This window comes from Larimichthys crocea, chromosome III (genome assembly GCF_000972845.2).
Source record: "Larimichthys crocea isolate SSNF chromosome III, L_crocea_2.0, whole genome shotgun sequence".
NCBI lineage: Eukaryota > Metazoa > Chordata > Actinopteri > Sciaenidae > Larimichthys > Larimichthys crocea.
The window spans coordinates 45990458-46018383 of record NC_040013.1 but is presented as its reverse complement, the minus strand read 5'-3'; the positions used below and the strand labels follow the sequence as shown (position 1 = coordinate 46018383).

General features: G+C 39.2%; 1 protein-coding gene across 1 annotated transcript; it reads left to right on the top strand.

Annotated features, from left to right (window-relative positions):
• Positions 1–18464: 18464 nt before the first annotated feature.
• On the top strand, positions 18465–20651 carry LOC113744469 (vegetative cell wall protein gp1-like). The gene is made up of 2 exons (XM_027274163.1): positions 18465–18725; positions 19852–20651. The coding sequence occupies exons 1-2, from the start codon at positions 18638–18640 to the stop codon at positions 20649–20651; spliced, it is 888 nt and encodes a 295-aa protein (XP_027129964.1). The 5' UTR covers positions 18465–18637.
• Positions 20652–27926: the final 7275 nt, after the last annotated feature.

The window sequence follows — 27926 nt, the reverse complement described above, 5'->3', positions numbered from 1 at the left end:
CTAAGTCTAAAAATGATGTTGTGGTGTTATCAGAGGCTCTTGTGCTAGACTGTTTGTGAGATGTATTATTTAGTTAGCTGTAGAAAGAGGAAAGAAGCCAAGCTATCTCTTCTAAGCTAAGCTAAGCTAAGCTAAGCTAAGCTAATGGACAGGTATGAGTGGTGATCTTTAACCTCAGCAGTCAACAGTCACTTCTCACGAGAATTTGTCACAGTGTTAAACCACGTCTGTAGCTAATTTCGTAGTTAGTCAGGACCACTGTAGTCTGGAAGAATGTATACTTTGTGTCAGAACATTTCCCACAAACTAGTCTAAAAGCATTTTGATAATAATCAGTGTAGTCTTATATTTGGATCACTATTGTCGATTACAGAAAATATAATTAATTAGTTGACTAAATTAATATCCAAATAATGTATACATTAGTGGCTTGGAGCAATCGGGAGACTTGGACTCAGTACTTCTGAAATCTTGGTTGCTGCTCTGCTTATAGTTTCATGTGTGTGAGTTAAAAGTGAGATAAAAGGGATGACAGCAAAATCTCCAGTTCAATTTATTTCATACAGATTGTCAGTCGGAGATCACGCAGATTGGACAACTCTCACCTGAAACTACCATAACAACGTGATTCAGTGTTTGTACTGAGACTGAAAGTTTCAGCAGACTTATAGAGAACTTTAACTTGCAGATCAACCAAGGAGAGCTGTTCAGATCAAATTTGCTTTGTACTCGTCACTCTGATTTCACTCCCTTTGAATGAACACCTATTGACTTTGCAGAGCTCCAGTATGTGAAGCAGAGATGACCTATGACAGAGTGTCAATATAATTTCTGCAGCCTCAGCCTCAGCTAATTTCTTCCCACTCTGTGAACCTTTTAGACATCAAACAGCCGCGGAGCTGACCGTGTGTACGTCTGGTCTGGGAACCGTGGAGGTGACAGAATATGATTTTGGTGACTTGTTTTGATAACACTCATTCTGGGACCTTTCCTCATATGCCAGTCTGCCGAATGGCATTACACGTTTCTCTCTCCCAGTTTATTTGCCTACTCTCTTATCTGCCACATGAGAGGCCCAGACAACCCCCCATCAGGAGACGAATGATAATTGTCAGCGCCTTTCCCGGAAAACGCAGGTAAGGGAAATGGACTGGCATTTATCCGCCCATTAGTAGAAAACGAATAGAATCAAGGCTACAGGCAGCTGGAAACAATCTGATTGTGCCACTTTTGCACTCTGGAGTGTAAATCACAACCTCAGCAACTACATTTCTTTCATGAATAAAAAATGTAAAGCTGAGAAAGTTCGAAATATTCCCTTCATCTAATTTCATTGAAAAATATTAGACGGCATGTTCACCAACATATGTCAGTTGGTGTGTAAAGTGGCGTGACAGCAAAGTGGGAAATAATTAAAAGCTCTCATTAAGTCACATGTGTCGGTGGCAATCAGACTACTGCCTTTACCCCTCCTGTAGTTATGTGTAATCATGTTCCCCCTGCCACACTTGGAGCCTATATAAATGCTAATTGCTCTTTTGTAATTGTACACAATGCCAGACATTCCCTCTACATGTTAATAATATGCAACAGTCCCACGGAGCTGCAGCAACCTTTGCGATCGCACAGAGAAATGACTTTGGTGTTAAACTGTTCATTCATTCTAATCTTTTAGCACTATGCTGAATCAGAGAGTACGGCATTGTGCTGTTCATTTGGTGTAATGTGACACTGACACGGGCGGCCCTTCGCTGGTGTTGCAGTGGCTTGACCTTTCCAAACTACTCTCCAGGGGCATGTCTGTAAATGTCGGATCACTTCCCATTGTGAGGGAAAAGTTACTCATGTCACACTTCCTGTTATCCTGCTTTAGTAAAGAAAAGGTATAATATTGCAGCGGGGCAGATTTATGTGCTGGATATTCAGATACAGTGAGTATGAAAATTAGTTTCAAGTTGTTAAATTTATAACCCTTGGGATTTACATCAAGTCTAACCACATTTTTTACAAATACAAAAGTACAGAAGTAATTATCTCATTTATAACAACATCTTAACAGTGTTATCTGTCCTCTCTCTGTCTTTACACTGTATGAAAGCTATTTGCAGTGCAAACACAGCATCCTACAGCTGCTGCATCATATTAAAAACCACCGGTAAAACACAGTGACTTTTATGGTGAAACAGCCACAGGAGAATGTGTGTTTTAATTTCTCCACTATTTGTGCAAGCAGCATTATATATCTTTTCTATCTGAGAACAGCTTCACTAACAGGCAGAATTTTGTGTCATTCCCTGTGTCATACCCAAATATCTGTTCTGGCATAATGGGTGTGTTTGAAATAACACACTAACGTATTATTCATAATGTGATTGATGTCAAAGTCAGTTTGCAGCACGTTTCATTTGCTCAGTACAACATGAGTTATGTGTACATGAGAAATGCCCAGATGTATACTAGATTGGCAAGAGCATGCACCGTGAGCTTACTGCACATACCTCACAATGAGACCTCAGCCTTATCTTTATTGTGTATTTCTATTTTATTTCCCACCATAATACAGCTGGAAATTTCTTATTAAGGCCACTAAATTAGTAGTAGATTTTATAAGAAGTAAATTTTAAAATATTTTTACCATTATCTTGTCTAGTATTCCATAGTAATTTGAACAAAATCTGTGCAGGCGCTGTCAGTGTGAATCTGCTGTGGCAGGAAGCTTTAGGAGTTTTCAGCCCAGAGCAGCACTTTACAGTTTGAAAACTGTACCTAAACTGCACACTATTACTCCTAACCATTTTATTGACTTTGCACATCATTTTATGTACTTTTACCCACAATTCAGAATGACACATGTGGCATATTTATATTTAACTTTTGGACGCCACTAGAATTTCAAATTAAGATGTATGTGTTTGAACAAAATATAGCTGCACAGCACGAGTTTGTAACCAGCAGCTGGGTCAGTGACATTTAAGTGAAGTGAAGAGCTTTTTCCCAAATAATGAATCAGGTCAGAGCCGGGCAGTAAAGGTGAAAGCACTGATTATAGGGATGTTGGCTCCCCATGTGGCTGTTTGGAGTATTTCGGTGTTGTTAAATGAGTGTGGCCTTAGGTGAAAAGCGTGATGGAGCAGCTGGCTCTCTGTTGGGACCTTCAGCGCCCCTGGAAATTTAAACTCGATGCCCCTGATGCACGTCTCAGGCCACAGACATTTCTAAGAAAGTCGATCAGATTTATCCCCCCACCCCGTTGCTATGTGCATGTTTGTGTGTGTGTGTCTGTGTGCTTGTTCATGCTTACACACAAGTAAAATACATGGAATTCTGCTCTCTGTGTAAGCATATGGTGCACTTTGTGCCTTTCTAGGATTGGAAGCTGACTGAAATGTGCCAAAACAAATTCAACTCAAAGAGATTTCTCCTCATGTGTTCCTTCAAAAACTTTTTCCATTTAGTCCATATATTGTACTTGTACAAATTATTATTATTAGTTCAGTTATGTTAAGTCATTTATTAAAATGGGTAAAATCTTCTTGCAGATTTCTTTTGTTTATTTATTTAAAATAAAATATTTTAATATTAAACATGCGGTCAGATTTTTTTACCTAACTTAAATGAACATTGTATGGAAATAATACCCTTTAAAAATCTTTAAACTTGGAACATTTTAATTGCAAGGTCACAAGTCTCTTTCTTCCCTTTAATGAGCCGTGCTGCAAATTTGAGCTCAAACACAAACCACATTGAGAGGGCAGCAGGGAAGGGCGAGGCAGGCAAAGACGGACCTCCGGCCTCAGCTGTTCGCCTGGAGACTCGAGAAGGCCACGGAGATGTTGATCTGTCTGCGCTGATAAAAACCATGTGTCACCTCAGAAACACACCCCTTCTCCCCCTTCATCCCACTGCGACCACATGGGGACCAGGCAGACATGATGTTCTTCACTTCCTTCCACTGTATTACACAACATGACCCACTTTGTGCCAGTCGTCACATAAGCCAGATAAGATCAGGTCACATTGTCAACAGGCTATGTGCTTGATGAAGTTTCAAAAGAAAAAAACATCAACCAGCATATAATGTCATGTTCATCAGGATATAATCTCTTGCAAAATAAAAATTGTCATCGACATTTTGACGATTTATCAACTGTTACAAATATGAACCGACTTATTTTAAGAAAATATTAAAACCTCTGTCAGATAGCCACCTTTAACTCTACTGGCATTCATTTGAACAATATTAATTTAATTGATTTTAGCATTACACTTACACAGTAGGTCCAATGTGTAAAAGTAAAGACTGCAACAATGTGAATACCCCTCGCCTCACCTTTCCTTCCAAGCATGTAGAAACTATGGTGGCCAAGGCGGCACAACATGGCAGACTATGTAGAAGAGGAGCCATTCCCTCTGTAGGTTATTGATTACAATTTCTTAATTTTATTTCAGAACACACATGTCGAGCCAGTTGTGAGCCTGGAGAAAGTGGTGGACATGAAACAAAGGTGTCAAGATGGAAGCCAAACAGGGACAGGGCTGCAGGCCAAGAGAGGTTCTTTTTGCAGCTAACTTCCTGAAAAGGAAGGTCTGCTTTTGAAAACCTCTGTCTATCCTGCTGATTTTGGCAACAACCTAACATACTTGGATGAAGTGCTTAAAATAGTTTAACCAAGTTAAGCATTTAACACAAAATGTTGCTCTACCAAGCAATAAAGAGTTAATATCTGTTTACTAAATGTGATTCCTTTTTTCCATGTTGTAGAGATCTATCTGCAGGAGAAGGTAAGATCATTTCCCACTGAACAAAGCTACATATAGTTTTCTGAATATAAAATGTTCTACTGAAAAACCACTGTAGGCGAATAAGTATACATAAGCAGCCTAACAGATTGGTAGGATGGACGAGTGTCCAAGTTAGGAGTTGAAGAGAACAGCCTGAAGGCTAATGAGCCAGTCAAGTGCACATCCTCTAGAAAAATATGTCAAGAGCCGCTCTTATCTCAGCCATGTGCTCAACTGAACTATGGCTTAATTCCTCTTTAGACACACAGAGTCTTCTTGGAATCCTGGAAACGAAGCAGAATAAACCAATTGACCTGTTGGACAACATGTGGAAAATACCACATCACTACGTTCAGTAATAATCAAACTGAGTAAAATCCCTGTAAAACAATAAAGAAGCAGTCTGTACAGGGATTTATATAAAAAGTAAAGTCCTCTGTCTGTCATTTACTGTTACAGAAACAGATTGGAAGGCTGGTGGCTCCATGTTGTTGACCATTTAAAAAAATTCTGTTTTTAACATATTTTAATATTTTTAAAAATTAATAAAAGGAATGCTTTCACCGAATTACAGTTTCACTTTACATCTTACGCTGATCTAAATGAAAGTAAATGGATTGTGTTGGCCCTGTCTTGCAGATAAATGAACAGGGATAAAAGCACACATTTTTCACACATAGTGAACTCAACAGAGGTTACAACCTGCTCTGCAGATGACACCAGGAAGTCTACTAATTTGACTTCCTGTTATTGAACAGCTTTAAATAAAAATACTTGACTACTTAGATTTTTGTTCTCACAAATATATTTACCAATTTTAGAAAATATATCTATAAAGAGTAGACATATTTCTAGGTAATGCATTTTTGTATTGTATGAAAAACAGAAATTCAAAATGATTTTCTTGATTTCGCAAAAAGGTTTTTGTGCTCGCTTGAGGTGATTTTTGAGTTAATGTGATAATGGGAGATGAAAACATTTCTTCTGACATCATAAACATGTAAATCACGTGACTGATCAGGTGTTCCCTCTACAACAATCTACTCATGGCTCCCTTGTCTCTATAATACATCCGTGATTGCTCCACGCAACTCTCCTTATATTAATACATGAAAGCAGAAATGTCATATTTCCATCATGTTTTGACCAGTTGAAGTTTGATGGGCACACTTTTATTTCAGTTTTCCAAATACTGAATCAGTCCTACCTACAGGGTGTCTGTGGCTCAGGTCAAAGAACAAATCATCAAGTAATCGGAGGGTCAGTCCAGTGTCCTTAAGCTGAGACTGAACCCCAAATTGCCCCTGATGGCTGCGATGTCGGTGTGTAAATATGTCTGTGTATGGCTGAGCTTAGTATCAGTGGGGATGCTTTTGATAAGAAGAGCTGTATAGCTCTTGATAAGCAGTTGGCACTTTGCATCAGTGTATGAATGTGCTTCTTTGCCCAGAAGGACTATGGGATTTGGACTAGACATTGGATTTGCTTTAGAAATCTATCTCAGGTCAGATGTTCTCCACCAGAATACCAACAGAAATGTAGCATTATTGGTAACTCTCTCTTATTTAATATGCACCATTGCTTCTTTTTTATTATCAGTCTGGGATTGGGTCTTTTGCCAAGTCGGTGAGATTTTTGCGAGGAATTGAAGCATTGTGGAGGCAAACTCTTCAGACTGCTACACGTCTGATGAATATAAGCAGTGTTCCTTAAGCAGAATCAGGCACACCAGCCTCATGTGAATTCATGAGGGCAGAGGAGTGGGAGTGACTCTGTCCTCATGGTGACAGCTCTCCTGGAGTGAATCACTATATGGGCCGTGAGCACCCTGGGGAGAATGCTCACAGCAGAGTTACTGAAACACATCCACAACTCCCAACAGAGGGGTCACCTGGATGAGGAAATTAAATCTAAATCCTGACATTGTTTTATAGTAAAGTGGGGGAAACAGGTAGTATAACTGAATCTCAGTATAAACCCAGATAGCTACACTTCTGGGAAGAAGAAAAGAAAAACCTTAAGAGGGGTCATGAAAGAGGGAAGCTATCATGGATTAATAGTGGTTCTGAATGGGAAACTTTTATAACTTCAATGTTTTCTGCTGTGGACTGTTGCCTGCTCTCCTGCATCTACATGCAAATGTGACCTGGCTAACAGAGCACCATGTAATAAATCATTATTACAACCTCAGTTTATCTCTCTGCGTTTATGACGAGACAAACAGCCTCAGTACGTCTTTGTTTCTCCCCAATGAAAGAAAACCTGATAAGGCTTTAGAAGGATATCCCCACTAATGAATAGTCCTATAAGTCATGAAATGATGAACGTGATAAACGAGATCACAGGAATATAGGATAGAGGAGTTATGGTATTTGCATTGGTTGATGAGGTGCACAGGTCCAGTACTGTGCTGGACACTTAAAGCTGCATCAGTTGAAATTTTTATTTCATTCATTAGTGAATTAAACTGCATTTATTTAAGATGTATGTAGTTACGATCATTGGTGTGTACACATAGTTTAAAGCAGTTCTAAATTTGCCCAATAAATTTAGATGAGAAATATTGACAGATCCTGGATTTGTGTGTAAAATGTTTGTATGCACAGTTTAAGCACCAGTTTGTGCATATGCTCTTTTTGTGAATGAGGACCATTGACTTAGCACAATAACTCTCTATTAAGCCTGACTTTGTCCATTACAACAAACACTTTTCTTCCTCCTATGAGCATCTGTTGTCTTCATTCCAGCCATTTCACTCCTTTTGTGCACACACTGCGTGGAGCAGTTGTGACCTTTGTCAGTGTGCTGCTGCTTCCACATATGCCAATAATGGGAAATGATTGTAAACCCTACTAGCACAAGTATCAGAAATGTTTAAGCAATGAATGGAGAATGGCCAGGACCTTCAGGACATGTGTGATCTATTGAAGATGGATGCCCTGCTACATGATCAGGACCATCTCAATCACCAAATCACCAAGCATTACTCACTGTTCACTGCTATGATTTATAAAACTGTGCATGAGCAAAGATTCCAATAATAGTGAGTTATGTTTTGTACTCAGTACTGTACACGCTCTATATGAGCCGCTTGACTCACAGGCTTATTGCAAATTCCACTTTATTACACTGATAATCTGAGTTGCTGATATTTCTCCATGCTCATTTTTTTACTGAATTTCCATGAAGCGCTGTGTTTGAAAGGGCATATTGTGATATTGCTTGTAGATAGCTTAAATGTTTCTTTGTCTGGATTTGTGTTAGTCTCACGTAGCCCCTACCTCAGTTTATTTCATTTGAAATAAGAGAACCAACATTGTGTGTTGTATCCTATTCAAAGGCCACAGCAAGATCTAAATGTTATTTTATACACGTAGTTTTATAGTTAGATGGTCATTTATTTGTGATGGACAATTATTTATCTTATACTAATACTAAAAAAGTATTGTGGAAAATGGACGTGACTATCAACAAAATGAATTGACATAGAACCATATATGCAGTATATTTCTGAGAGAAATACACAGGTCTTGCCAAGTAATTAGAAAAATTGCGATGGAAGAGACAAGATTTATAGTAACAAGAAATCGCTCTGCTTCTTTCCTTTGTAGTCCAACTGTGTTAAAGTTCAACATTTTGTGAAATACTTGTATTGTTTTCTTGCCAAGAAAAGATCAATACCACCTCTATGCATGGATGATAAATATCAAGGTAGAGCCAGCAGCACAAAATTAGCATGATTAAAAGCCATCTCTGAAGCTGATGATTAACATGCTGTTTTAGCATGGCAAGTTATGTTTTTAGGGTTTTTTTTCCACTGTTTCTGCTACGCTCAGCTCCAGCAGCTGTCCACTGAGTGGCTTTAAGTCACAGCAGTCAAATGTTCAGACACATGCTGAGGACACATTACAACATTATATTTATAATATTTAGGCAAAGAACAAAGATGTAATATTACCAGTGAGCAACTTATGGCTGAGGTTGAGAGATGATCTTTTTCATATAAGCCCTCTGAACGGAACTCATTGGCTACTTAAAGCTGTGGTGTTCATTAGTAAACTGACCTTTCAGGGTCTGAAGAAGCTAGCACAGCAGGGAGCAAAAGCAATATTATGGATCAGTAGTCATTGGTGTCACACACACCCTCCTGTGGTCATTAAAGTGATTACTTAACAAAGCCATATGAGCACAGACAACATATAAACACATAAACAATGAAAGAGTTCACAAGTAAGGCCTGTGGATTATTTCTTCCTGAGTAAGTAGGACATATTTTTTTTGGAAGCGATTTTGCTGTTGAATTTTTCATGCATCTATTTTCAGTGCTCTGGGTACCACAAACAAAATGCTGTTTCAGAGACAGATAGATAGTTGTCTATTTACAGACATGTGGCAACATGAACTGATTGATTATTACTTGAAGATGTGTTTCTGGTCATCTGATGAATGTTAATCCAATATTTACTCTCCCTTTGCTCTGTATTGGTTTCCATTAACTCCTGAGGGATCTAGCTCTTAGCCGCAAAATGAGCCAGACACTAACTTTGTCACTACAAGCTAGTCCTTCGAAATACAAGCAGTCATACAAAAATACTAATAACTTTAAGATCAAGATTTTGTTGTTGTTTTGTTTTGTTTTTTTGCATACGATTTTGATAAAGCGACCTTTTAAAAAGAGCATAACCTCTATCTATCACAGTGCATGCATAAATACAGCAATGACTGCTTCAACGATTGAAAAGAAGACATAGATATGGACTCGCAGTGTAATTGATGACTGCAAACACCTTCACCTTTCTAGTTTGAAGCAGTAACTATGGAGGCCACAAAATGGGCAAAAGGCACAAAAGGCTCCATCTTGAATCAGTGTTCAGTTTGTCTGAGCTATTGTGGAAACATGGTGGACGCTTTGGAAGAGGATCTCAATGCTAGTTGAGTAATACTTTACCATCCACTGCGCAGTTAGAGCAGTTAGGCAGAAACGTATTTCTGCTTTTCATCCCAAATTGATTATCAGTGCTTTTAAAGACGATGATGTGTTCAGGTTCTGTGAGAGGAAACTAACCCCCCTTTCTTGCTGTCACCAAGAAAGCTTTATTTTCACTATTATACTAGCCTCTGTGTATTTTGAATGCATCATATGATCAGCAGCACTTCCGGTGGTAATGTCAACAGGATCTTATTAGAATTTTGCAGCTGAGGAGATTATTTCAGTCTGGATGGTTTTCGTGCAGGCAAATACTGACATTGCAAGTCATTCACAGCAAAACCCACTGAAAAATGACAGTTTCACTGCTGCCCCAGAAGCTGAAAGGAAGCTAGGGTATTGTGCGGTTATAAAAGAATCTTGATTTGCCCCCAAAACCAGCTCTGAATCTATGAGCTGAGGCTATTATTGATCTAACTGACCATACAGTACAGTGTCTGCAAACAGTACAGCCTGTATAGGGTGTTTACCTGTCTGACATCATAGTCATAGTTGTGGTCTAATTACAGTCCCCATCCATACACAGTGAAACCAATCTCCTGTTGTTCTGTTCTTTTACAGTGAGGTTGTACAATGAGGTATCCATCTGAGACCACCCTGAGTCAGGTCGTCATCATCAGCCTTTATCTGGGACCACACAGTCCTCTTTCAGCCTGTTCTATAATCAACCATGACAGTAGTGTTTGAAAGCACATCACATTTCAAAAGCTACTGCACTATTATATGATATTGATCTGTATGTTATATGCATAGCTGCCTAATACATGTTCACACAGCATGGTGATCTTAAACACACATGTATTGGACATGGACATGGATGGAGATGGAAGACTTTGAACAGCTTTTTTTTTATTCCTACCAGCCAATATGTCTTCATTTGAAAGCTGACATGGGTACACTATTCAGGCTGCAGTTTTACAGTACTGTAAGGTGCTGCGACACACTGTGATGAATGTAATCAATTACAATGGTGATGGTAGACAACCTGCAGCCATATCCCTCTTCAGGTTACCCCTCTTGCCTGGAGAAAGCAGTATCTCCCTCTCCTTTTGACTATCCCCACCAGTTCATCTCTATTAGGGAGCAAATGAGCTGTCGAGTTGCACACAGAAGTGCTCAGACAAACGAAAAATGCAACTTAGTCCCCTGGAGAGGATCTGTCACCCCAGTATGGGCATCTACCTTCCACTCGACACGCAGAAGCTACTGATCGATCAATAACCTTGACACTAATTGCTTCTTTAAAAGAAAAAGTAAGCCTTAATAAGCCACTTTAAAACATTGATTAAAAATGTAGTTCCGCTAACTTGCTCATTAGGGATGACTTTGGTAATAGCAGTAGGCATTGCTCATGAAATATCCCTGTTGTGTGAGTAATTGTAAGATCTGACCCAGAAACAAAAGCTTAGAAAGCGGACAATGGTTCCAAGCCTGGATACTCATTTGTCTTAATCTGGATAAACTCCATATCCTTCATCTGCCTTTAATTCTCTCACTTCTCATTTGCTCTGTCATCAATACCTGCAAAAGCCAAAGCAAGCCAGCAAGCTGCCAAGGAGAGCAGACATTAACTCTCCGTCCCTGACAAATGTTCTCAAGAAGAGAAAATGCTAAATGTTTTCAGGAAAGTGGAGAAAATCCAAAGTGTAGTGGCTGCTGAGGCCTTCAGGCTGCATCAGAGGTAGGAGAACCCTAGCAGTGCTGACCTTTGGGTGTCGGAGTGATCAATCAGTCTGACCCTGTGGGTGCTCCAGCTCTTCTAAACAGTCCTGTCTGTACCCTTGATATTTGCCTAACAGGAGGCTTTACATTAATCTCACTGCTGACATTGGTTATGAAAGCGCCAGACATTGCGAGGAACTTCCTGCGTGCTCCAGTTTCACCTTCTAACTTCTTCCCTCAAATCACTCTTCAGCTCATCTTTTTTACATTTACAAACACACATGATTTCTATCACTTCTTAAGTGTAGAACTAGTACCTCGCTCAGGGAAGAGCCAACTTCTGTTAGATCAATAAAATCATCATCATGAAGAAATGTTTTTCTTCCCAGCTGGATTTGTTCAAACACTGTGACTCATCAAAAGGACACAGACATCATTTGTTGAACTTTCAGAATAGTCAAAACCATGTTTTGTTTTTTTTCAAAGAATTAGCATTTTAGGAAAAGGTTAATGTTAAATGATTGACAGATATATCTCATTTCAGTGCTCAACACTCAAAAAAAAAAAAAAGCTAAATCCGAACTGAATCCAGACACCTCGAGGGAATCTGTGTTGTAATCTGTTCAGACTAAGTCATTGCTGGCTCATACCTGTACAAACATTTTTTTAATAAAGGCTGGTGTGAATCACAGCTGCTGATGTTCAATTGGCAGCTGTCATCCAAACAGCTGATGTTACAGACAGCTTTAATATCAATGCTTACAGACCATGTTCCTAACTATGGACTCTTATGTTGTAACAAACATATTATTGGTATTATTGGTATGGTATATTGTACAAAGTCTTATTACATTACATGATGTTCATTTAACTGATACTGTCATCCAAAACAACTTACAATAAGCATACAACCCAACAAATGCAAGAATCATCCAAACATCTGATATGCTACATTGCTTAGAGTTCATTTAGAACAATACACGGTGTAGTCTGAGCAGGTGAGTTTGCAGTCTGTGACAGAAGTTGTGTAGAGTTTCTGCTGTCCTGATGCCATATGGAGCTGGGGACCATTGAGGAGCCAGGACACCAAACAGTGGTCATTTATGTTGAGGAGTACCTGGGTGATTGTGAGGGAGTAGCAAGCTGACCGGGATCAGCAGAGTGTAGTGGACGGGTAGAAATGTGTGGTTCGACCATACATTGCTGCATGAAGGATGAGTCTGAGTCCTTCATACTGTAACTACAAACCAAAACTGAAACTTACATCGTCTTTACAGACATTCACAATTTATTATATTCATTACATTTACAGTGTGTAGAAGCTGTATGTCACTCTGCCAATGATGCCATTCTATGTGTGCTATGAATAATCAATACAGTTCTGATCATAGACTCTGGAGGACCACAAGCATGAGCAGGCAGCAGGTTTCTGTGAAAAGGCAGCAGACAGACAGTTAGAAACTAGCTGGTGAACACAGTGGGGCATTTGGCAGCTTAAGAAAGATTTTCTCATGAGTTGGTAGAGACCAACTTTCCAACAGATCATCAGTTAAACACAAACACTGTTGCTCCATGTTTGACAGCTTGCTCAGTCATTAGCTATAATTTTTATATTGTGTTTTCTACTTGTTCCGCTGTCCCCATGTGACCAATGAAATCTATTAATGCAGCTTTCAGGCCTATATTCACACCCAGTATGGGACTAGATTATCCATATACCGTGCTTTCTCAGTCTGTGACAGTATCCATAACTGTGTCACTCCTCATTGGATTTATGTCTAGTTTGATCACTCCAATCTGGCCTCAGCTCTCTCCACAATCAGTCTTACCACCTGCCACCACAAATGTAGTTAAGAGCTTCCTTTATACTTTTAAGGACTCCCCAAATTTAAGGGCTATTCGATCTTACTGCCACTTTCAATGCAGCTGATCAGAGTACTCCTGAAACGAAGGGAAAACAGGCTGGACATTATGGCCCAGCTTTCTTGGCTTATTTCCCACCAGTCTGATAAAATGCATTGTGTGGCTCACAATTCCCTCACAATAAGCTATCTGAACACTCCAAAGTTAACTTAGGCTTTAGTGCCAGGGCGATTACAGTTCTTTATCTTCAGGTAATGGTTTGGCCAAATCCAACATAATGACAGCATTATTTTTTTTACTGCAAACGTAATTTGAGACACATACAACAACAACAAAAAATATCTGTTTTCTGTAATGACAGCAGTGTAATCTGATTGACAGACAGTGCTGTAATACTGTAAGGTAGTGCTAGTGGGACCATGGTGACAGACTCTGGCCTACCTCTATTTGCCCCCAGATCAAATTCAGCCTGTGTCTGATCCCTGTGTGAGTGTGCACACAGGCGAGAGCATCAGGGTGACACATTGCACAATTGAGTGTGAGAGAGAGAAAGATGTGAATGGTGGATCTTTGTTGCAGAGGCTCACACTGCAGATGAATACACATTCTGGCACTGACCCAAGTTCTACCAATCCACTAGATTATGTAGGCTTGAACTCATTGGCACACTGTTTTTTACTGTTGGAGCTGACACCTGCACACTCAACCATCCAAGTAAAGGATCCTTCCAAACATCAAGCCACTCAACTTCTTTTTTTTCACTCACACAGACAATGACTTTGGCTAACTAGACCTCCAGTCAGATGGAGGCATGATGGGAATTACATGATGTCTGTCACCACACGTGCAGCACACCAACAGGAGAGTGATGTAGCTGTCAGTCATTCAGTCTGTATACGCCCACACACTCCGAAGAGGTCTAATCAGGCAACATTAGTCAAAACACTTTTATTGAAGTACTACATGTGTGAGGGGCTTTAATTCTGAGCTATGACTTTCTACTGACTGAGCAGGTGTTTTCCAGCCCAGTCAACCAAACAATGGTAATAATTTGCTTGGTTTTCAGGGGAATGAGCAAATATTATTTGCTTCATCTCAAATATTTTCATAAACACAATGTTAAGTTGGTGGTTACATGACCCCAAGGGAGAAACATTTATTTACTAATTAACAACAAAACACAAAGTGCTGCATGTTGTGCAGTGTGCACTCTAGAAAAGTAGTGAGTAGTCATCATGGTTTATTTATTCATTCCAAGGTCATCAAATGACGACACAACAAAGCAGTATGCTTTTCATAGTACATTGACTGTGTCCTTGCTGTTTCATTCATTTCTCACAAACATTTCCTTCTTGGATGCATAATACTTCTTCAATTGGTCAAACAAACGTGATCAATCAAACAAAGACAAATCATTATGCTGCTGGTCCTCAGCAGGGCACACAAACTACAAACAGATAGAAAATGACGATAAATGCTTAACAAGCATTGCCATGTAGTCAAACATCCACAGCTCTGATTTCAAACATTGTTTTGAGGCAGTGTATGTGTGTTATCTCAGTACCTCAAGGTGACTGGCTTTCCCTTCATCTCACAGGGGAATTCAATCAAACACAGATCTGTAAGGTCAACCGCAACATCTCCATTAGTTATGAAATCCAGCCTGCAAGTGATATTCAGCGATATTAACACATCATGAATCTGATGCTCTTTCTCATCAGATGTTACAGTGTTGACAACAGACATGCAATAGCAGAAATATGATAATATTACACATGCAATACATTCAAAAAAAATTGTTAGCATTAGGGTTACCGTAGCCTGAGTCATATTTGCATTGTGACTGCATCATGCTCCGTCATGTTTTTCACTGGGGTGGCCAGATGTGGGGTCAGAGTGGGGGGGGTTTGAGTGTGACGCAGTTTCGGGCAGTTAAAAGCAGTGGCTTTGCATTTGAAATTGATGATATCTGGCTTAAAATATCAGATAGAAGCATGATATGCACACAGTATTCATGATTCAGAAACATATTATCCATGTGTGACTCAGGGTGGGGGGAAGTGGCAGATGTATCATGAAGTTATTCAGCAAACGCAAAGCAATAAAGTGACCATAAAGCCTTTGTTAAGCCAGCAGTTCACTGAGGTATTTGAGGGAAATTTAGGAGGATGATATTTGAAAATCTTGTGTATCCTTGGAGGTACAGTTCCCTGCTGCCCAGCCCTGAACAAATAGACGCCTGAGAGTTTGGCCAAAAACAATGTTTTTCTAAGCTACAGTCAATCAAAGCTGAGATGCACCACCCAGCACTTTCATTTCCCCCGCAGGTCCCCAAAGTTATTGCTCTCTGATCTGCACTGTAATGCAGCTTTCACTGTCTGATTTCTAGATAACCACATAACGCAAAAGACAAACACACTGAATAGAAAACTTTTGTGTTGTCGTCATACCTTCATGCTACTCTTACCAGGCTAATGTGAGCACTGACTTTCTGAACTTTTTATAGGCCATAAATGTTACTCCTGCTTTAGGGTCTTAGGTGAACACACCTGTTTGTAACAGACACTGAGCTGTCATGTCTTCTAGCAAGACTAAATGTAAAGTATATAAATAACACGTCATTTGGATTTCACAGCCAACATCGTGTTGTTTTAATATCAAAACCATCATTCAAATGAAGATATATAACACTCCCATAGAAAATAGATGCAGTCTTTATGTTTCTCTTTTGAATAAAACTACTGAGGGGTGCTCAAGATATATTTTTATGTCCAACACAAAGTGGCTTTAATTAAAAAACTTTTATTGTACTATATTATATTTCTGACCCTGTCTGTGGACTGTTTTTCAAATTATTGAACCACCAGAAACTCAGTAGATTTCTTCTCTTGTAACTTTATCATAATTCAGCACTGAAGCATCTTAATGAACCAGAATGGTACATGTATAGTAAGTCAAGTTGTACACCATGATCAGCATTTAATGACTCTCGCTGGCATTTATGAGGACGGAGACCTCCAGGTGTCATCAACTCCTGGTCCAGACACACAGCCAGGAGGCTTGCACTGTTTCACGCCCTTATTCTTGATGCAGGTTGCCATCTAGTGGTTTTACTGGGTGTGTTCAAAAAAATTAATTAGTATTTAGAGAATGCCTAATCACTACAAAAAAATGAGAAAACATAGCTAACAATGTATTCCATACATACAAATAATTCAGTGGTTCAGAGGAGCCATTTAAGAGTGATCGAACATGACTTCAGGTAATAATATGGCCTGTTCACTAATAACACTGCTGACAATAAGCCTTTTTCACAGCAGCCATTCAGACATGAAATGAAAGACGTTACCAATGACACTAAGGTTACATTCCATTCAGGTGAAAGAATCAGGGTGCTGCTGTGGTGCATGTCGGCTCATTGGAAAGCATCATTGGAAACACCTGTTGAACCTATTTCATGTCAAATGACTGCTGTGAAAAAGGTTAATACTGGAAGAAAGTTATAATAATCATCTATAATCTATAATTCTTGTTCTTTAGTTCTACCCTATGTTAAAAGGGGAATAATGAAGAAACAGGAACGCTCTGGTTGTAACATGACCATCATGATTCAGGTTGTCATTATTTATTATTGCTGATTTTCACCAAGCACACACACATCAGTCAGATCCCAAATATAATGGACAAAGCTGAACTTTTATCATTTGCATTTGTACAACAGAACTAAAAGAGAGGCATCATGTTATTTCAACTGAGGTCATTTTGTTAATAGTTGTCCCAGTGTTGTTACCGGTTGATAAAATTGTGAATATGTTCACTCAATCCACCATACTCCTTTAATAATTTCTCTATGATTTAAGGTAGATCCAGTTTACCATATTTGGAGGATTACGCATCTTTTAGCACTGAAATTCACTGAGATTCTCATTTTTAGACCCTCGCCAGGCCTATTTGATATATGAGTGATTAAAAGTTAAATCAATTTTTTAAACATATGCATTTATGGAATATTCACATCCAACATTTGAAATACTGAGGCTTTTATCCATGATTACCTTACTAATGCATCTTAATATTATTAAGGCAGTATTTTCATAAAACCTTATGTAAGCACTGTGATGAACTAATTTTCCTGTGGTGTTAAACAAATAGTCTTTTTTTTTAAACTATTTTCTTTGAGACAAAGCCAACTGTTTTGTTTGTTTGTTTGTTTGTTTTTGAAGATTAAGGAATGTCATTATGTTTTGTTTGTGATCACACCATGGCTTCAGTGGTCAGATTTTCATGTCGACTCAGAGTGAATTTTCTCATAAATGGTACCAGGACGTGCCAGATAAGACTCAAAAGGACTCAAAAATACTGGATCAGAGTCGGGGGTTGAAATCAGTTAATGATACATAAGTGACTTCATGAAATATTTGTGATATATATGGGCGGCTCTGGCTTAGGAGGTAGAGCAGGTGTTCCACTAATCAGATGATCTGCAGTTCAAGAAGTTGGCACCTTGCATGGCACCCAGTACCATCAGTGTATGAATGTGTGAGAATGACTGGATAAGATATGTAGTGTAAAAGTGCTTTGAGTGGTTGGAAGACTAGAAAGGAAATATATAAGTACTGTCCATTTACCATATTTCAAAATTCTTTCTGTCTGAAACTTTATTTTGTTCATATTGTTCATGTTCCTTCCCCTTTGTGTCTATTTAATCATTGCCAACATCAACATGCATGTTGGCTGCAGGCGACTTCCAACACAAAACCTGAGTGATCTAATCTTTCATATATTATGGAATGACTGATTAACTCTAGAGAAGTTTACAATATAAATAACAATGACAACATCTTTGAATATCTAGAACAAAGCTAATAACTTTACAGTCAGTACAAGCAGAAACATGTTTATAACAACTCAACTGCAATATAAAAGTTGGCAACTCTTGACTTGGTGATCATTTCAAATTCCATTTTATACTGTGCGTGGTTATTTGGCTAGTCAGTTATTTCTTGATATTACTAAGTAGTTAATGATCTGTAAATGAATGGGTTTGGACACTGAGACTTGTTTTGTGTTTAAAAAATGTGTTCAGAAAAAAATAGCCAAAATTAAAAAATAGCCATTTTACGCTCACGCACACGCACGCATGTGCGTCAATGACGCAGAAGGTGACCGTGGTGACGTAACACCTGCCGACCTGTAGAATTTATCGTTTGAACTTGACGCGAGTTGACACCTGGCGAGAAATCTTTCTGTTGGCAAGTTGACATCTTGGCTACTTGATCATCCGGAAAACTACACACGACAACCTACAGCAACAACAATACACTGATCCTGACCCCCAGCGGAATGAAAGGCACTCAGAGAGAGCTACAGCAACATCCACCTGCTGAAATGGCTTTTCGTTACCTGATGGACAGATTCGCTGACTCTGAAAGTAAGAAAACTTTTAACGCCAAAATGATTCATTTATCTTTCTGAAAGAAAACATTTTGTTAATTTGTATTTAATTAATTATATTAATTAATTAATAATCAAATATAAAGATGAGTCATTAATGTTAAAACTACATGAATTGGCCTGTAAAGAAAACAATGTTGGGTGATATTCTGTATTATTTTGGTGTAAATTTGTAATTAAATGGTGAAAGTGTACTAATTGCCCCAGGACATGTGATGAATGTATAAATAGTTGTGTATTAATGTAAAAAAAAAAAATGTAATTTTAATTTGAGGAATCATATTTAACAAATTTAAAGTCGAAATAAGATTGCAACTGGTCCATTTTTGGAATATAAATAAAAACATATTCTTCCTGTGCACCATGGAGACGATGGAACTTTTGACCGTGCAGCACCAGGGCCTGTTATACTGCATTAGAAAATGAATTAGCTTGTTGTTATGGTTTAAAATAAACTACACACAAAAGTATTATTTTTCATTGTACACCAGTCACATATTCAATATTATCAAACTTACATTTGGGAAGTTATTTTAAAGTTATTCACTTTAAGTTGTTTTAAGATCAGTTTCATCTAGCTTAGGGGGGAATTCTATGGGGTGAAAGAAACTTTCTCCTCCTGAGGAAATTCATTAATATGAACATGTACATCTTTATATCTCATACTCATTGAAAGAAAAGAAAGCACTGTGTCCAGTGTATGTTCACAGAAAGACTTATTAGGGGTCAGACAAGCTTCATTTGATAAGAATTAAATAAATCCTGAATCCTGTCCCACCTTTTTGTTTTCTCCCATTGTATTATGGATCAGTTTTCCTTGTATTAGTCTTAAAAGGCTGTGAGGTATGGCTCTGGGTGTTAGACTTTAAATCCTGGTGCAGCTCATCTAAGCAGAGCTGTGCATAAAAGTGTGTAACTGGAGGCCAGCTCCTTGTAATCAAAGTGATGCTCATGTGTCCTTCATAATTCAAATTTATTTTAGGTACATGGGATTAGACCTGATTTACATGGTCTGAAATGTAATAATAAGCCTCTTGTTTAACCTTGTTTTTTTTTGTGTTTTTTTATCCTTCTTGTCTCCTCAATAAACCTCTTTTGACCAGTGAATCCCTCACGTCCAGTGCAGCAGGTCATCCCAATGCCTCACGTGGTGCCTGCTGCTGACAGAGAAGCCGAGAGGCCCAGGCCCCCCACTCTTCCTGTCGGGCAGGTCCCACCACGGCGCAATGGGATACCACAGCAACAGCAAGATCCTGCTTTCTCTTTGGGAGCTCTTTTCCCTGCTCCCAATGCTGCTTTCTATCCTCTTCCCTTCCTTGCCCCCTTCCCTGCTCCCTTCCTTGCTCCCTACCCTGCTCCCTTCCTTGCTCCCTACCCTGCTCCATACCTTTCTCCTTACCCTTCTCCCTACCCTGCTCCATACCCTGCTCCTTATACTTATCCTTTTGCCAACCGTTATGCATTTCCTCATGCTGCTCCTGCATTTCCTCATGCTCATGCTGCTCCTGCTTTTCCTCCTGCTCCCACTCCTGCTCCTGCTCCTGCATTGCCTCTTGCTCCTGCTTCTGCTCCCGCTCCTGCTCCTGCTCTTGCTCCTGCTTCTGCTCCCGCTCCTGCTCCTGCTCCTGCTTCTGCTTCTGCTTCTGCTTCTGCTCCCGCTCCCGCTCCTGCTCCTGCTCCTACATTTCCTCCTGCTCCCGCCCTTGCCCCTGTTCCTGCTCCTACTCCTGCTCCTGCTTCTGCTCCTACATTTCCTCCTGCTCCCGCCCTTGCCCCTGTTCCTGCTCCTACTCCTGCTCCTGCTTTTCCGCAGGCGGAGGAGAGCAGCAGACCACCCTCTCCTGTGTTTCCCTCAACCAGGGGGAGAAGCCGTCTCCTAAGAGGCGACGGTGCCGCTGGATGACAGCGACTCAGACTGACTGAGGGTAAAAACCCAGGTACATTAACGCCCATCATCTTCTACATAAAATTCTTTATACTTCATATTTTTATATTTGATCTTCTTTTCCATTCTGATTCTCATTCAGGTAGCGCCTTACACTGGGGCCATCTTTGCTTATTTTGAGTGATTTTTATATTTTATATATGATTAAGACTGAGGGCTGGCCTATGCATCTGGCTGTGCAAACAGCCTAAGATAGCCTTTGCATCTGGCAGGGCTACAACATCCCAGGTAGCATCTTGCATGGGATTTTTTGTCCTCCCTCCTGGCTTTGGCACGAGTGGCTGGATTGACTTCTTTCATCCTGAGGACCATTCTTGCGTCTGGCAAGGCTGGCCACGAATCATACTGATGTCTTTTGATTTTATTCTCTCCTCTCTGATCATCAAACACTTGAAAAAAACTACAAATGTTAATGTGCTGTGTCCGTTGCTCAAACGAAATCACAGAAACACAGTATTAACAAATAAACCTATTACACACAATAGCAAGTGAAATATCATTACCGTGTGCGCCCCTGGACCGCATGCAGCTTTGTGAGGAAAACCTTCTAACCTAAGTCCACTACTGTAGCTCATTGCTCAACAAAGGAATTTTTCCCATCATAGTGGTCATCTTTAACTGACTGTCTCTAAATCTGCCCCTAGCTCTCCAGATACCCCTTGGTCTACAAAGGTGCTGATACTCTGTGATCCATAGTGCATACACAAAGTCTGTTTTCAGGGCTGGTGGTTGTAGAAATCCACACAGGTACTATCATGGATGTGCTCCCAACATCGCCTCTGCCTACATAGCATGAAGGGATGAGGATTTTCTTCTGTCTAAACAACATGAGAAGATGTGTCTGCAGCTGTTTGAGGACGGTCTTCATGTGGCGTTGGGGTGACGTTTCTACTATACAAACAAGTAGCTTATTCTTGCAGTCCTTTGAATTGTGTCCTCTTCTAAGACAGCCAAGGCAAAGGTTGTTGTCAAATATGAACTTTCTCTTGTCCTCCACAGGCTTATTGATGAATGTCTGGCATTTGTGGATGGAGTGACTTTCCCCACAGCACATGCATGTACCTGGGTTTGAAGATGAACTGTTTACCGTATTTGATCCATCTGATGCATGCACATTGTGTAAAACAAATTAGCCTTTGCACGTCTTACATCTTGTGATGGCCTGTCTTCAGTGGATTTCAAGGCTTGCAAGGATGTAACAGGGTTGCATGCAATTTCTGCTTCTTGTGCCACAAAATCAGCAAACTCTTTGAAACTAGGGAATTCCTCTGTTTGTTGCAGCTGTCTTGTAACATGGCGACTCCAGCGAGAAGTTACCCAGTCAGGAAGCTTTTGAAGCATCCTTTGATTCCCTTCACAGTCATTTAACCCTTGAAGGCATTGCTGCAGACTGTCAAGAAATCACTAAATTGTCTTAGTTTGACAGATTTTTTCGAGCCAATCTTTCAGCCGTTTAGATGTTAGATGTACATTTTCACTCTGTATTTTCGGCCTTTTAGACAACGTTTTCACTGTAACTACACTGGTCCAATGCAAGGATGGCCACGAATCATACTGATGTCTTTTGACATTTTATTTCTCTCCCTCTCTGATCATCAAAAACCGTGAAAACTACAAAGAAATATGAATACAAACAGTTTCAGGTTAATGTGCTAGTGTCCGTTGCTGTTAACAGAAAGTAAACTCAGACGAAATCACAGAAACATTTACATCGTTCAATATTAAACAAATAAACCTTCATATTACACACAAAATAGCTAAGTGAAATATGTGTGTGTGTACGTGTGCGCCTCCTGGACCGCATGCAGAATAAATAAATAAATCAATCAATCAATCAATCAATAAATAAAAGGTTAGGCAAAAAGCACTCAAACAAACTGATCTCTTTACTCACTGTATTAACAACATACCTAGAAATCTGTCTCTAGGACAGTTACAGTTGGTAACAGTATCATACTGTACTGTGTGCATGAAATATAGATTATTCAATAGATTGATTAAAAGATGAACTTACATTTTTTATTTACTTTTATATTTCTCCACTAACTTTTGTCTTGGACTTAGAGTAGAATATAAAGACATAACATTGTAACTCATTTTTGTGTGTAAACCTGTTTATCCATATATTATTTATTTGATCATTCAAACATAATTTTCTCACTAACCATTATTTTTTTGAAAAGAAAAAGGAAAAGGAAGGGGAAGTATGAGGGTGAGGCAGGAGCGCAGTATAGGGGGGAAAGTTAGGACAATTCCAAGGGCCCACAACACCAATATAAAATTATTAAACCATCATCATTGAGTATATATATTTCAAATATAATAATGAAATGAATTATCTCTTTGTTTTTACATGTTTTGGGAAGTAAAAGTTAAATAAAAATTTATGGTGGCTTTTAATCTTGCATAAAATAGTGAACTGCACTGCATACTGTATGCAGACTTGCTATGACTAGTTATGTAAAGCTTTTGATGGGATAGTTAGGTCCTAGAGATGTGGTGACAACAGCTGCACATAGGGGGCCCAATTTGATTTTTTTGTCACGGGGCCCAAAATTCTTGGCGGCGCCCCTGGGGTGAGGCTAAGAGGATGGGCCTCTACTCAAATTAAATTCATCAGGTTAATTTAAGGCCAGAAAACAACAATCTTCTGATCCACCACAGATAAAAACACTCTCACATCTTATTAGCAGCACTGCCAGTACAATTAAAAGGGGGGATACAAATGATCTCGGCAGCAATAGAAAAGAAAGAAGCAAATAAGACACATAAGGCTGTGTCAAATGTCAAACTAACAAGGATGTTAAAGATGAACTACTGAGTGTTTAAAGCCAGAAAATACATTTGCCTCGGAGGGCTTTACAATCTGTACAGAGAGTGACACCCTTTGTTCTTCCCTTGGTTCGAGTGAGGAAAAACTTGCCCACAAAAAACCCTTTTAACAGGGAAAAAAGTAGGAAGGAACCTCAGGAAGAGCCACAGAGGAGGGATCCCTCTCCCAGGACGGACGTGCAATAGATGTCACGTGTACAGAACAAATCAACACAAACATTGTACAATGACTGATAAAATGACAATGAATTACAATGAATGATTAAATGATTACTGTAGCACTGTAACCTGTGATAGAGACACACATGCACAGCAGTCAGAAACTAACTATAAACTGTAATGGAGATATGGTAGCAATAATGACAGTAATACTATATGTAGTGGACGTCATGCAGGACCACAGCAACAGAGAGCACAGAAACTCCTGGGAAGTTTAGTTTAGTTTAGTAACATGCATTAATGAGACATGTATGTTGGTAATGGACATGGTGGTAATGGTAATGGAAAGAGAGAGAGAGAGAGAGAGAGAGAGAGAGAGAGAGAGAGAGAGATTTCAGTAAAGGGAGATGTGACTGCATCTTCAACCAATACCGTGCCTGACTAGGCACAACTCTGAAACAGACAGACAGACACAGAGAGAGAGAGGAGGGAGGGGGAGTCCCCTGGCAGTCTAGTTCTATGGCAGCAAAACTAAGGGATGACCTGAGCCAGCCCTAACTATAGGCTTTATCAAAAAGGAAAGTCTTAAGTCTATTCTTAAAAGTGTTGACTGTGTCTGCCTCCCGAACCCAAAATGGTAGTTTGTTCCACAGCAGAGGAGCCTGATAGCTGAAAGCTCTGGCTCCCAATCTACATTTGGAGACTATAGGAACCACAAGGAACCCAGCGTCCTGAGAGCGTGAGTGTTCTAGAGGGGTAGTAAGGTACTATGAGCTCTTTTAGATACGATGGTGCCTGACCATGAAGAGCTTTGTAAGTAAGGAGAAGAATTTTAAATTCTATTCTAGATTTAATAGGTAGCCAATGCAAGGAAGCCAAAATAGGAGAGATGTGATCTCTGATCTTGGTTCCTGTCAGAACACGTGCAGCAGCATTCTGAATTAACTGCAAAGTTCTAAGAAACCTATTGCAGCAGCCTGATGACAAAGAGTTACAATAGTCCAGCCTTGAAGTAACAAATGTGTGGACTAAAATTACTGCATTTCAGTAATATCACATTTTCTTGTGTGTGTTTCTTAAAGAATTATCAGCCTCAGTTCAGACTTCAGGCTAATGTTTCAGATGATACAGACACAAGCTGATATGAACCAAAGTTTACATGAAAGTAATAGTGAATATTACATTTGTTTCAAAGCAGCAGCAGCTGGATGAAGACTCTCTCTATGGTGTTACAGTGCCTCCAGTGGTGAAAACAGGTATTTAACTTTTCATAATTGTTCTTTAGTTTATTCTAAGTGAAAAAAGTGCAAAAACTAGTGGAATCAGTTGTTGGCATAAATGGGTCACATTGATCACTGTTATTGCTGCATTATTGCACGATACTGCTTTCGATTTTCAGTTATTGATTTTGAGGTGTTTGTGGACTAAATTGTTGTTTTTGCACATCAGCACTTAAAGATTGGATTCTTTCTCCCTTTTGTGTCTCAGTTGACACGTTTCCAGCTTTTTCTACTTTCTTTTTGTCCTGATTATCATCGGGAAAAAAACAGCTGAGCAACAGTTTTAACTAGAAAAATTGCATTTCCTGCTGAAATACAGTGTTGATGCCCTCTGCTGAAATGCCTGATGCAGCTGTGAAAATTTGTATGAGAAGATAGAATTGTAGGATATTTTGAAATATTGTATGAATTTGTAGAATATTCTAAGTGTGAGCTTAGTGCTCCCTGTGGCCCTTGAGTGCAGGCATGAGGTTGCAAAGCAATGGCGCCATCAGCTGGGCCCTAATTAGAGCAGCGTGTGATTTTCCAAGGCATTAAATTATTGTAGAAAATGTTTAATAATTTGTACGGAATAATATTAGAACTTAGAAAAGTAATACACACATGTCATGAATGAGCTGCATCTGGTGATGTAATTTTATGGTTGTAGCGTGCCGTGGTAGAAAATAATAATAACTAGAAAATTTCTAAAGAAATTTTGAGTGTGCCTGACTCTGGCCCCGTCGCCCCCATACATTATTACTGACACTGCTCAGCAAATTCAATACTAGGAAATTCCTGCAGAAATTTTGAGACTGACGAGTGGGCTGTTGCTGGGGGTCTGTATTCAAAAAGCACATCTCAAATAGTCATTTTTATCATGTTTATTTAGACACAGGAGCAGCAGTGCTTACGCGCTAGCAATTAACATTAGCATGTTAACATTAACATGTTAACGCTAACATGCTAATGTTAGCGTTAACATGTTAACGCTAACGCTAGCAATTATCTTTAGCATGTTAACATTAACATGTTAGCATTAACGTGTTAACGTTGATGCGCTAGCAATTAACATTAACATGTTAGCATTAACATGTTAACATTAGCAATTAGCATGTTAGCATTAACATGTTAACATTAGCATGTTAACATTAGCATGTTATCTTGATGTGCTAGCAAATAACATTAGCATGTTAACATTAGCATGTTAGCGGTGACGCGCTAACAATTATCATTAGCCTGTTAATATTAGCATGTTACCATTAATATGTTAACGCTGATGTGCTAGCAATTAACATTAGCATGTTAACATTAACATGTTAGCGCTGATGCGGTGACGCGCTAGCAATTAGCATGTTAACATTAGCAGGTATTTAATTCTTAATGGCTAATGTTAATTACCATTAGCATGTTAACATTAGCATGTTAACATTAGCATGTATTTAATTCTTAGTGGTTAATGCTAATTAGCATTAGCATGTTAGCATTAACCTTTTAGCAATGAGCATGTATTTAATTCCTAGTGGTTGATGTTAATTAGCATTAATTTTAGCATTGCTAACGCGCTAGCTGCTCTGCTATCTCTGTGTGTCATTTTAGACAGACAAGTTCCAATTAAGTGCCAAAACTGCTAAGATGGCCGCCGCTCGGCTTCTCCCCCCTCTCCTCCTTCAGGTAGGCTTGGGGTTGCCAAGCAACCAGGACCTAATCAGCTCTTTCAGGCACACTCAATAATAAAATTGTAATCAATGGCTGTGATATGTCTCCGTTCATTTTGTGTGATTTATTTTAAGGTGTGCTTCCGATGTTCTCGCAAACTCCTGAAACAAGTTGAGTCACGCTTGAAACAGGTTAGTGTCTCACCCTGCCAGCACGCCCCAAGTCCAGTTGTGTTCATTAATAAATTATCAGCTATATGTTCATAATTAGCAGCATTTTAATTTAACGCATAGACCAATTGATGTTTGATAACAGAGAGAGGCAGCTGAACACTTGTAGGTACAAGATGTGGCAAAGTCTTAGCAGATTCTATCATATGGCAGCAAAGCTTCTTAGCCTACATATATTGACTAATTCACTGGATAAAAAATTGAATCATTGAGTAATCCACATGTTGTCCCAAAGGTTTACATTTTGAACATCAAAGTTGCTGAAACCTGTCCAAAATAAGTTGTAGTTACTTACTTTTGGATGTAGGATGGCAGCATTGTCACTCAGGTGTACACAAGCCGTTTGAATCAGGAGGTTGCATTAAAAAAAAGTAGTTCCACAGGTTCATTCTGATATTTTAGTTTTTGTCACTGACTTTTACAATCCTGCTCTGAACTCTGTTCCTGTGTTGATCTGGCTGTAGAGACACAGTCCACTGCTTCAATCAGCTGTCTCCATAACTCCATAATCTGTGTCTGACCCTCATAAACTTTAGGCTTCATTGCCCCCAGGCCATTCTAATACTTCAGAAGTTGTAACAATGGTTTCTCCAGTTTATTTGTTCAATTTAAAGTGAGGGGAATTATTTTGTGGATGTTCAGGTCTAAATTTAAAAAATCTGATGAGCCATTTCATCATGTTCACCTCTAGTCAAATGGAGCAAGGTGCAAACTGAGCTCATGATGAACTGAACATTTCAAATGTTGATATATCGGCCCACAAGGCCTTACTCTAATCTAAAAAAAAGTTAAAAAAAACAAAAAAAAAGTAGTCCATGTCAGTGATTCATAGCCAAGACAAGTTTTTTTTCTATTTTAGCAACAACTTTATTACTGCTGGTCGGGCTGTCAAACCTGCAGCTCGAAGGTGAATCAGACACTTGCTTACTTCGCGAGTGTTAACGGAAGACGAATAAAGACGAGAATAAGCCCGAGAGGTTTTAAAGAGTGTGCTCTTTCATGCACACTCAATAATACAAATACTACTAATAATAATAATAATAATAATAATAATAATAATTATTAAGATTTGGGCATCCACACTAACGAATGCA

Coding starts and splice junctions, on each gene's coding strand:
- LOC113744469 (XM_027274163.1), top strand. CDS start 18,638: ATGAAAGGCACTCAGAGAGAGCTACAGCAACATCCACCTGCTGAAATG. Junction 18,726..19,851: donor CAGATTCGCTGACTCTGAAA/GTAAGAAAACTT, acceptor TCTTTTGACCAG/TGAATCCCTCACGTCCAGTG.